This window comes from Coregonus clupeaformis, chromosome 20, assembly GCF_020615455.1.
Source record: "Coregonus clupeaformis isolate EN_2021a chromosome 20, ASM2061545v1, whole genome shotgun sequence".
In the NCBI taxonomy this organism is placed as follows: Eukaryota; Metazoa; Chordata; class Actinopteri; order Salmoniformes; family Salmonidae; genus Coregonus; species Coregonus clupeaformis.
The window spans coordinates 51,688,361-51,700,197 of NC_059211.1; the positions used below are offsets into that span (position 1 = coordinate 51,688,361).

Sequence of the window (11,837 nt, forward strand, 5' to 3'; positions counted from 1 at the left end):
TGGAAGTACTACGTTTTAGCAATTATTAACGGAAAGGGAAATTCTATTTTTTTCATGTAAGTGTAAGCAACTTCATGTAAGTGCTATAGTAATCTATATTTAATTCTAAATTTGCCATGTACTATAGATAATCTTTACTGAACAGTTGCCTAATATACACAGTGTACAAAAACTGTGTATAAAACATCAGGAACACCTGCTTCCATAAGACTGACCAAGTGAAATCTATGATCCCTTATTGATGTCACTTGTTAAATCCACTTCAATCTGTGTAGATGAAGGGGGAGGAGACAAGTTAACTAAGGATGTTTAACCCTTGAGACAATTGAGACATGGATTGTGTATGTGTGCCATTCAGAGGGTGAGGTAAGTGCCTTTGAAAGGGGTATGATAGTAGGTGCCAGGCACACCGATTTGAGTGTGTCAAGATCTGCAATGCTGCTGGGTTTTTCACGCTCAACAGTTTCCCGTGTGTATCAAGAATGGTCCATCACCCAAAGGACATCCAGCCAACTTGACACAACTGTGAAAAGCATTGGAGTCAACATGGGCCAGCATCCCTGTGGAACGCTTGACACCTTTTAGAGTCCATGCCCTGACAAATTGAGGCTATTCTGAGGGCAAAAGGGGGTGCAACTCAATATTAGGAAGGTGTTCCTGTTTTGTACACAGTGTATAATATACTGTATATAGCTATAGTAAGTTATATGTAACTATAGGCTAGATCCACTCTAAATATCCACCCAAACAAGTCTTAGGGCTCAGACACACCAAAAGCATTTGCTGGCACCTCTGAACGTAATTTGCGAACCGAGTGCGCACCGGTTTTACATGTAGAATCGGCAGTCTGAGGTCTACTGCAGATGATCCCTAAAACAGCGCGCTGAACGATCTGCAGATCAATACTAGATCCACATTCGGTGCGATGTGTGCAAGCCTTTAGTTGAAAAGTGACACAGCAAAGATTGTGGTTTGTGAATCTGCTACCTGTGTGGACCGAACCAACTATGAATACCAGGAAAGCCAGGTGCCACAGCACACTCAGTATGGTGCAAGGGGGGCTTCGAGTCGCCTTGAACCATGGTCATTAGATTGGTTTGTTTTCTCTGATAGCCTCTCTAATCTGATTAGATCTGTAGAGATATTATGGTCCTTTGGGCACTCTACATCAGATACTTGATTAGTCTGAGTCATTCAACTACAACAGCAGAGCAAAAGTAACAAACCTACACTATACAGTACATTCGGAAAGTATTTAGACCCCTTGACTTTTTCCACATTTTGTTACGTTACAGCCTTATTCTAAAATGGATTTAAAAATACATTTTCCTCATCAATCTACACACAATACCCCATAATGACAAAGCAAAAACAGTTATTAGAAATTTTTGAAATAACACATTTACATAAGTATTCAGACCCTTTACTCATTACTTTGATGAATACATTTGGCAGCGATTACAACCATGAGTCTTCTTGCGTATGACGCTACAAGCTTGGCACACGTGTATTTGGGGAGTTTCTCCCATTCTTCTCTGCAGATCCTCTCAAGCTCTGTCAGGTTGGATGGCGACTGTCTCTGCACAGCTATTTTCAGGTCTCTCCAGAGATGTTCGATCGGGTTCAAGTCCGGGCTCTGGCTGGGCCACTCAAGGACATACAGAGACTTGTCCCGAAGTCTCTCTTGCGTTGTCTTCACTGTGTGCTTAGGGTCATTGTCCTGTTGGAAGGTGAACATTCGCTCCAGTCTGAGGTCTTGAATGCTCTAGAGCAGGTTTTCATCAAGGATCTGTCTGTACTTTGCTCCGTTCATTTTTCCCTAGATCTTGACTAGTCTCCCAGTCCCTGCCACTGAAAAACATCCCCACAGCATGATGCTGCCACCACCATGTTTCACTGTAGGGATGGTGCCAGGTTTCCTCCAGACGAGACGCTTGGCATTCAGGCCAAAGAGTTCAATCTTGGTTTCATCAGACCTCTTGTTTCTCATGGTCTGAGAGTCTTTAGGTGTCTTTTGGCAAACTTCAAGCGGGCTGTCATGTGCCTTTTACTGAGGAGTGGCTTCTGTCTGGCCACTCTACCATAAAGGCCTGATTGGTGGAGTGCTGCAGAGATGGTTGTCCTTCTGGTTGTTCTTCTCCACAGAGGAACTCTGTCAAAGTGACCATGGGGTTCTTGGTCACCTCCCTGACCAAGGCCCTTCTCCCCCGATTGCTCAGTTTGGCCGGGCAGCCAGCTATAGGAAGAGTCAACTGTGGGACCTAATATAGACAGGTGTGTGCCTTTCCAAATCATGTCCAATCAATTGAATTTACCACAGGTGGACTCCAATGAAGTTGTAGAAACATCTCAAGGATGATTAATGGAAAGAAGATGCACCTGAGCTCAATTGTGAGTCTCATAACAAAGGGTCTGAATAATTATGTAAATAAGGTATTTGTTTTTTATTTTTAATACATTTGCACACAAAAAAACTGTTTTGGCTTTGTTATTATGGGGTATTGTGTGTAGATTGAGGATTTTTATTTATTTAATCCATTTTAGAATAAGGCTGTAATGTAACAAAATGTGGAAAAAGTCAAGAGGTCTGAATATTTTCCGAATGCACTGAATAAAGGCGTCACATTTTACTTAACCAGGTGTGAAGTGTATAATAATCAGAATGCATGGTTCTCAAGCAACCAAGCAGTCAAGGTTCCATTATAATCAAGGTAATTTCACTGGATAATTGTGGGGAAATTATTCAATCAAAGATCACTACAAATAATAAGATTCAATTAATTGTAATATTAAAACAAATTGAAATGCATACCCTAACACACTAAACTGCAGTGAGTAAGAGGAGCCATTAGACTGGCATATTTGATATTCTGCAGACTTTCAACAGGGAATCCCACAGCATCCCTCTGGAAATCCCAGCTCTCCCTCCCTACCTCCCTCTCATTTGACCATCTGCAATGCAGTGCCTTCCAACCTCCTCCTCCCCTTTTTTCCTCATGGGCAATATCTGCAGTGCCCAAACAGGCTATCTTGAGCTGTGCATACTGGCAACTAAGCATGCCATTACAATCCTACTCCTCCCACTCCTGCCTGGGCTGAGGACACATTTCCTGCAACCTTAAGTATTGGCTGAAGCCACAGCTCCCTCTAGAGAGCATTATGTAGCCACTACAATTACAGTGGTTTCTATTACAAAATGCACAAGGTCTACTACCAAGGTGTCATCACTGATAGTGAGTGTATGATTGGAAAAGGATACATTTCTGAGCATGATGGGTTCTAAATATGCTGTGTCTGTTCAAGTTTTTGTGTCGCTTCTGAGCCAGTAGAGAACATTTTAGTCAAATATTTCCCCCGGGTAAAAGAATGTAGTGAAATTGCAAGGCACAGCATAATAAAGGTATTGGACATTAATGGGCAGATATTCTTCCACCAGAAAAGCAAAGATTGGGGATATAAGTGAACTTAAGTTAGAGGATCCAACTATGTGCCCACTTATTGTGGGGATATGACAGTTTGGCTGACCTCTTTCTACATTGTCCAAAAGGTTGTGCTTTTTATATTGGTCAAGTACCTGATGTCATGGCAACGGGGCAAGTCGACCCCCTGATTGGCTGGCTGGCCGGGATCATCCGTTGCTGTTTGCAGTGAGAAGTGCTGAGTGGACCCTCCTTTTTAAAGCCCCCTCCATGCCTCCCACATGGAGTTCATGGCCTCCTATTATTTAGCAGATTTGTTTTTGCATCCTGGTTGAACCTTCTAGTGTCAGGGGAAAAAACTCTATCAGGATCATATATGTGCCTTTGCAGGGACGTGGGGGGCATAACCTAACAAATGTGTGGGGTCAATTGGTAAGGACTGCTTTCCGTTTGTTATTCCTCCAGAGGTAGGGACTTTAGACGAGTACTGTAAGTCCTGTGCCGAAAGAAGAGTGGAAGTTGACTGTGTGGCTTTAAAGAGGGGTAGCTTGGGTGTGGATATACTAATGGCAGCAATTGGAGTTCCTCACCTCCATTTTGATAGTTGAACTCAACTATTGGTTAGGAGTAAGACCCTTTCAACTCCTGATGTATTTAAGGCAAGTGCTAATAACTTGTAAGAAAGTAATTGTGGAATATTGGTAGGTTTCATGCCAAACACAGACTATGGTATTTTCTGAGGATGTAGTTCTACTTTGAAAACGTATTCTCAATGGATATTTTAGGGCAACTATTTGGCTTTAACTGTATTTGAACTCTTATCAGTGTTTGGAATTGAAAAATTAAGCCACTTGTTGATAATCATTTTTGGATGAATGGTTCTTTAGCTACCATTGAGGAACATTTTTAATGCTATTGAATAATATTTGCTAAGCGTGACAGTGTATGCCTGGTTGGTGATTAGGTAAATGCCTTAAGATTTGCACAGATACTAAGAGTAAGCTCTTCTTGCTAGTTGCTACAGGGCGGACAGGAGAAAATAATGTATGTTATCTGGCTCACCTGACTCAAGGGACATTGGCAACTGGTCAGTAACAAAATGGCAAGGTTTCAGCTCTCAGGTTGGGGGGTGGAATTGTAAACTGCATAATAGCAATCTCCTCACACTTGCAAGTTGAGAGAGGGCACTATCAGAGCAGAAAAGGACAACCTGGATGTATAATGTGGAAATACAACGGTGTGGAAATATCCATTATCAACAAGGAATGTTCTAAGTGAAGAAATTCATGGAAGAGGAATATATTTGTCACACTTTTTGGTGAAATGTTTTGGATCTCCAACACTTTGAGCAAGGACTATGACATATATTTATTGGGCAACTACTTGAAACGAACAGGGACACTTACTTTAACCAGAAAATCAAAATGAAGCAATATGGATGATCTAGAGGTCATGAAGAGGTTAACAAGAGGTCAAGAAGAATTCAGAGGGTTCACGCTTAGGCTTCAATCAAACAATGATATTTGAAGAGGCTCATAAAGCTTTAGGATGCGGATTTAGGTATAAAATTAAACAACTAATTGTTTGTTGAAGACACCCCATCTCCTGACCTTGTACCACTTGACAGGACAGAGAAAGGGGAAATCTATCCTGACCTCTTTCTATAAAGCTAATGAAAAGTGATGGCGAGGGGGAAGAGGGAGCGGGGATGGTGCACTGAACAAACAATGTTGCCCTTGGTACATTTAACATCAAGCCCACAGAGGGACAACAATGGCTTCAGCAAGGCCGTACCACATCTAAACATTGCTAGATTTCTCTCTGGCCAGTTTAGCCCCGCTCAACCAGCAAAAGTCGAACAATTGAAGGTTTTATATTTTCCATCGTGCTCAGCAGTCAGAACTCGGTGGGGCTGCGAGAGGTCGGACATATATAAGGGCTAAAAATGCACGCCCATGGTGCAGACTGTGCTAACATCTGCCGCTGTGCAATAGCAAAGATTGTGAGCTCAGTGTAAGGTTGCTATGGTGCTTCGGTGAGGAGTGTTACTGGTTGAGGTACTGTTCTGGTTTCTTTTTCAGGCTTACTTTATGGAAGAGGGCCACAAGTGAATGCAATTTAGATGCCATTTGATTAGGTGTGATTTGAAAGCTATTTCTGTTTAGTGTAATCCACTGTCTTGGACTAGTTGTTGTTTGAGATATCCTCATGCAACAGAGTGTGCGGCAATGTGGATGAAGTTTATTCAGTAGTTTGACGCATATAGGTTAGGGTGGAAATTGCAGCCATAAATTTTTAAGATACATGCAGAATGTGTACAAAATGTACTTGTGTCTCTAAGTAGCGTGTGGCTGTTTGCCCTTGTCAGCAACCATAGTAACAAATTATGTTTCCTCCAAGTATTCAGGTGTTTAAACTGTGCATTTTTTAAGGATAAGCAAGGAAATAATATTGTATTAGTCTAAAATTCATACAGATAAAAGGCTGGTGATATAGGTTTCAGAGGAGATGAGATTGATGTGTGTGCATAGGCAGTCCATAACTTTATGGTAAACCCAAGAGTGTTGGTCACATATAAAGGTCAATAGTTCAGGTTACGGCAGCCACATTGTGTATAGTATGTTCTTTGCATATACACATGCACAGACAAGTTCATTGGGGGCAATTAAACAAGTACAACACAGAATTGGGCAAGGGACACCCAAACTTTGCAGCCTAGCAAATGCCTTTTGTGGTTATGTAATATTATATATATATATATATATATATATATATATATATATATATATATATATATATATATATATATATATATACACACACACACAGTGGGGGAAAAAAGTATTTAGTCAGCCACCAATTGTGCAAGTTCTCCCACTTAAAAAGATGAGAGAGGCCTGTAATTTTCATCATAGGTACACGTCAACTATGACAGACAAATTGAGAGAAAAAAATCCATAAAATCACATTGTAGGATTTTTAATGAATTTATTTGCAAATTATGGTGGAAAATAAGTATTTGGTCACCTACAAACAAGCAAGATTTCTGGTTCTCACAGACCTGTAACTTCTTCTTTAAGAGGCTCCTCTGTCCTCCACTCGTTACCTGTATTAATGGCACCTGTTTGAACTTGTTATCAGTATAAAAGACACCTGTCCACAACCTCAAACAGTCACACTCCAAACTCCACTATGGCCAAGACCAAAGAGCTGTCAAAGGACACCAGAAACAAAATTGTAGACCTGCACCAGGCTGGGAAGACTGAATCTGCAATAGGTAAGCAGCTTGGTTTGAAGAAATCAACTGTGGGAGCAATTATTAGGAAATGGAAGACATACAAGACCACTGATAATCTCCCTCTATCTGGGGCTCCACACAAGATCTCACCCCGTGGGGTCAAAATGATCACAAGAACGGTGAGCAAAAATCCCAGAACCACACGGGGGGACCTAGTGAATGACCTGCAGAGAGCTGGGACCAAAGTAACAAAGCCTACCATCAGTAACACACTATGCCGCCAGGGACTCAAATCCTGCAGTGCCAGACGTGTCCCCCTGCTTAAGCCAGTACATGTCCAGGCTCGTCTGAAGTTTGCTAGAGTGCATTTGGATTATCCAGAAGAGGATTGGGAGAATGTCATATGGTCAGATGAAACCAAAATATAACTTTTTGGTAAAAACTCAACTCGTCGTGTTTGGAGGACAAAGAATGCTGAGTTGCATCCAAAGAACACCATACCTACTGTGAAGCATGGGGGTGGAAACATCATGCTTTGGGGCTGTTTTTCTGCAAAGGGACCAGGACGACTGATCCGTGTAAAGGAAAGAATGAATGGGGCCATGTATCGTGAGATTTTGAGTGAAAACCTCCTTCCATCAGCAAGGGCATTGAAGATGAAACGTGGCTGGGTCTTTCAGCATGACAATGATGTGGCTTCGTAAGAAGCATTTCAAGGTCCTGGAGTGGCCTAGCCAGTCTCCAGATCTCAACCCCATAGAAAATCTTTGGAGGGAGTTGAAAGTCTGTGTTGCCCAGCGACATCCCCAAAACATCACTGCTCTAGAGGAGATCTGCATGGAGGAATGGGCCAAAACACCAGCAACAGTGTGTGAAAACCTTGTGAAGACTTACAGAAAACGTTTGACCTGTGTCATTGCCAACAAAGGGTATATAACAAAGTATTGAGAAACTTTTGTTATTGACCAAATAGTTATTTTCCACCATAATTTGCAAATAAATTCATTAAAAATCCTACAATGTAATTTTCTGGATTTTTTTTCCTCATTTTGTCTGTCATAGTTGACGTGTACCTATGATGAAAATTACAGGCCTCTCTCATCTTTTTAAGTGGGAGAACTTACACAATTGGTGGCTGACTAAATACTTTTTTCCCCCACTGTATATATATATATATATATATATATATATATATATATATATATATACAGTACCAGTCAAAAGTTTGGACACACCTACTCATTCCAGGGTTTTTCTATATTTTTACTATTTTCTACATTGTAGAATAATAGTGAAGACATCAAAACTATGAAATAACACATATGGAATCATGTAGTAACCAAAAAACTGTTAAACAAATCAAAATATATTTTATATTTGAGATTCTTCAAATAGCCACCCTTTGCCTTGATGACAGCTTTGCACACTCTTGGCATTCTCTCAACCAGCTTCATGAGGTAGTCACCTGGGATGCATTTCAATTAACAGGTGTGCCTTCTTAAAAGTTAATTTGTGGAATTTGTTTCCTTCTTAATGCGTTTGAGACAATCAGTTGTGTTGTGACAAGGTAGAGAGGGTATACAGAAAATGGACGTTAGACCGGTGGAAATGTGTCCTTTGGTCTGGAGTCCAAATTTCAGATTTTTGGTTCCAACCGACGTGTCTTTGTGAGACGCGGTGTGGGTGAACGGATGATCTCCGCATGTTTATTTCCCACCGTAAAGCATGGAGGAGGAGGTGTTATGGTTTGGGGGTGCTTTGCTGGGGACACTGTCTGTGATTTATTTAGAATTCAAGGCACACTTAACCAGCATGGCTACAACAGCATTCTACAGCAATACGCCATCCCATCTGGTTTGGGCTTAGTGGGACTATAATTTGTTTTTCAACAGGAAAATGACCCAACACACATCCAGGCTGTGTAAGGGCTATTTTACCAAGAAGGAGAGTGATGGAGTGCTGCATCAGATGACCTGGCCTCCACAATTCCCCGACCTCAACCAAATTGACATGGTTTGGGATGAGTCGGACCGCAGAGTGAAGGAAAAGCAGCCAACAAGTGCTCAGCATATGTGGGAACTCCTTTAAGACTGTTGGAAAAGCATTCCAGGTGAAGCTGGTTGAGAGAATGCCAAGAGTGTGTAACGCTGTCATCAAGGCAAAGGGTGGCTGTTTGAAGAATCTCAAATATTAAATATATTTTGATTTGTTTAACACTTTATTTTTACTACATGATTCCATATGTGTTATTTCATAGTTTTGATGTCTTCACTGTTATTCTACAATGTAAAAAATAGTAAAAATAAAGAAAAGCCCTTGAATGAGTAGGTGTGTCCAAACTTTTGACCAGTAGTGTGTATATATATATATATATATATATATATATATATATATATATATATATATACACTACGGTCAAAAGAAGATAGCCCTATTTGGTAAAAGACCAAGTACATATTATGGCAAGAACAGCTCAAATAAGCAAAGAGAAACGACAGTCCATCATTAATTTAACACATGAAGGTCAGTCAATACGGAACATTTCAAGAACTTTGAAAGTTTCTTCAAGTGCAGTCGCAAAAACCATCAAGCGCTATGATGAAACTGGCTCTCATGAGGACCGCCACAGGAAAGGACGACCCAGAGTTACCTCTGCTGCAGAGGATAAGTTCATTCGAGTTACCAGCCGCAGAAACTACTACTAAAGGACACCAATAAGAAGAAGATACCTGCTTGGGCCAAGAAACATGAGCAATGGACATTAGACCGGTGGAAATTTGTCCTTTGGTCTGGAGTCCAAATTGGAGATTTTTGGTTCCAACAGCCATGTCTTTGTGAGACGCGTGTTGGTGAACGGATGATCTCCGCGTGTGTATTTCCCACCGTAAAGCATGGAGGAGAAGGTGTTTTGGTGTGGGGTGTTTTGCTGTTGACACTGTCTGTGATTTATTTAGAATTCAAGGCACACTTAACCAGCATGGCAAAGGGTGGCTATTTGAAAAATCTCAAATATATTTTGATTTGTTTAACACTTTTTTGGTTACTACATGATTCCATATGTGTTATTTCATAGTTTTGATGTCTTCACTATTATTCTACAATGTAGAAAATAGTACAAATAAATAAAAACCCTTGAATGAGTAGGTGTTCTAAAACTTTTGGCCGGTAGTGTATATAGTTAAATCACACTAACAGTATATTTGGCTTGAGATCAGAGCTTGTTGATCAAAATACAAGTTAGCTGCTTGCTGTACAGTCTCACCTGAAGGGCTTCAGGTAATTGACAAAGTGGTGTTACATATCCTCAACATTAGTGAGTTTTCAGGACAGCAATATGATTGTGAAAGCCGATCCAATAGTGGTAATTTCAAATCCATTAACTGGCAGCAGGGCCTTTACTCAGGATGAATGATTACGTAAATATCGTATTTGATTGCAAAATTGGGTCCAATTTATTATTGACATCTGTACTTATGAATGATTGCGCATTTCATCTGTGCAATTATCTAGGTCGATACTGCCTAAAAGAAAGAAAACAAGTATTTCACCTTCAAGCCTAAAAGAGTATTGACCATCTCTTTCCATGTATTGACCTGATGTTAAATTTGGAACCAGTAATAGTTGATGAGATATGAGTTAACATGGTGAGACACAAGCTTCCAAGATAAATCCTCAACTGAGAGAAATTACATGCATGACTGTATGAGATTATTTTTTCTCTTCTTTATATGGCATTACTAAAACAATTGACAACCTGTAGTGCAGATAGTCAGTCATGCAGTCAGTAACACTCAAGAAGTTAGCGGTCATATCATGTACACCATGCTTATATAATGGTGCTGTATGAACTAGTGGATTAAGCTGTTGCCATTCTCCCAGGTTTCCCAAGGGGACGCTACTGAGAAGCTGGCTCACCAAGTCCCGGCCGAGACTGCTGCTGCTCATCGCGGGGTTGAAAAGGCCTCAGGTGACCCTCATGCGGAGGAAAAGGATGAAGCGCACAAAAGTAGCAAAGGCCACGTAAGCGGTAAATATGGCTAGTGTTGCATGTAAGAATAAACTCCCTTCCCTCCCATCAACACTGATTATTCTTAATAATTATACCCGTCACACAAGATACCCAACCCCAACAGTTGAGGTTGAGGAAATGAGAGTGTGTTGTGTGTGGTCTTCCAACACTTAATAGAAACCGTAAATACTAATCATAAATGAATAATGTCTAAAGGGATAAACAGTAACACTTTATTTCAAGCTGACAGTGAAAATGATTTATAACTTGTTATAAGCATGTAGGAGCCTTTGAGATGTCTTATGATAAGGCTTGTAATATGTCTAATTATGTATCAGATCTTCAAGTGACAACATTTTGTCAGGATCATTACTAGATTATATAAGACATAAGGAGGCCAAACATGCTTCTGAGAAGTTTTGCATAATGTGTTATACCTGTTGATGCAAAGTGTAACTGGATAAAACATTTTTTTAACTGTACACTAAAGTAGATAGTTAATATTCAGCTTAATAATTAGAGTTCTGTGATGCCTACCTGTCAGGTTTCAAAGCCAGTCAAGGAGAAGAGGAAGAACTCAAGAGCAATTGCGCACAGCACACTTTCCTGTCCTCGAAATTCAGTACAATGATTACCCAGCAGAGGTTCCAATCTTACCCCAACGACAGACCACAGTTTACTGTAATTAACTAATATGCCATTAGCTCAGTCAACTGGTGTACCACAGGGGTCAGTCTTGGGGCCAACCCTGTTTTCTATTTATCAGATCATGCATCGGCCACTTGGACACTGAAAAACTGGTCCATGCTATCATTTTATGTAGGCTGGACTACTGTAAAGTTATCCTCACTGGCTATCATGATGAAACCATCAACAAACTAAGGTCAGTCCAGAATGCAGCAGATCATGTCAATTAACTAATGGCACTCAACATGACCATAGGCTATGTTCGGAATGGGATACTACATGCTAAATACTTGCATACTACATGAGCATGCACATTGTACTAAACATACTACATACCGTAGTGAATATGGGGATGTAGTCCGGCTGGGAATTCCAAATGCTACTGTTAGTCCAACACCTAGAGGTCTGAAACTCTTGACAAGGTTGCTGTTGTTCTAAAATCACTAGAGTATTATTTTGAATATTGTCGTTTTACTGTAGAGTT

The 11,837-nt window shown here is 40.5% G+C and overlaps 1 protein-coding gene across 2 annotated transcripts in view; it reads left to right on the plus strand.

Moving 5' to 3' along the window:
• Window positions 1-11,837, plus strand: part of LOC121572363 (potassium voltage-gated channel subfamily H member 1) — a 77,575-nt gene that overhangs the window by 63,277 nt on the left and 2,461 nt on the right. Inside the window, exons 12-13 of one of the 2 annotated variants that reach the window (XM_045205560.1) lie at window positions 10,537-10,684; window positions 11,433-11,549. In XM_045205560.1, coding sequence (XP_045061495.1) covers window positions 10,537-10,684; window positions 11,433-11,548 — 264 coding nt within the window. In that variant the 3' untranslated portion in view covers window position 11,549. The remainder of the gene's footprint in view (window positions 1-10,536; window positions 10,685-11,432; window positions 11,550-11,837) is intronic. The other variant, XM_045205559.1, reaches the window with a different exon arrangement.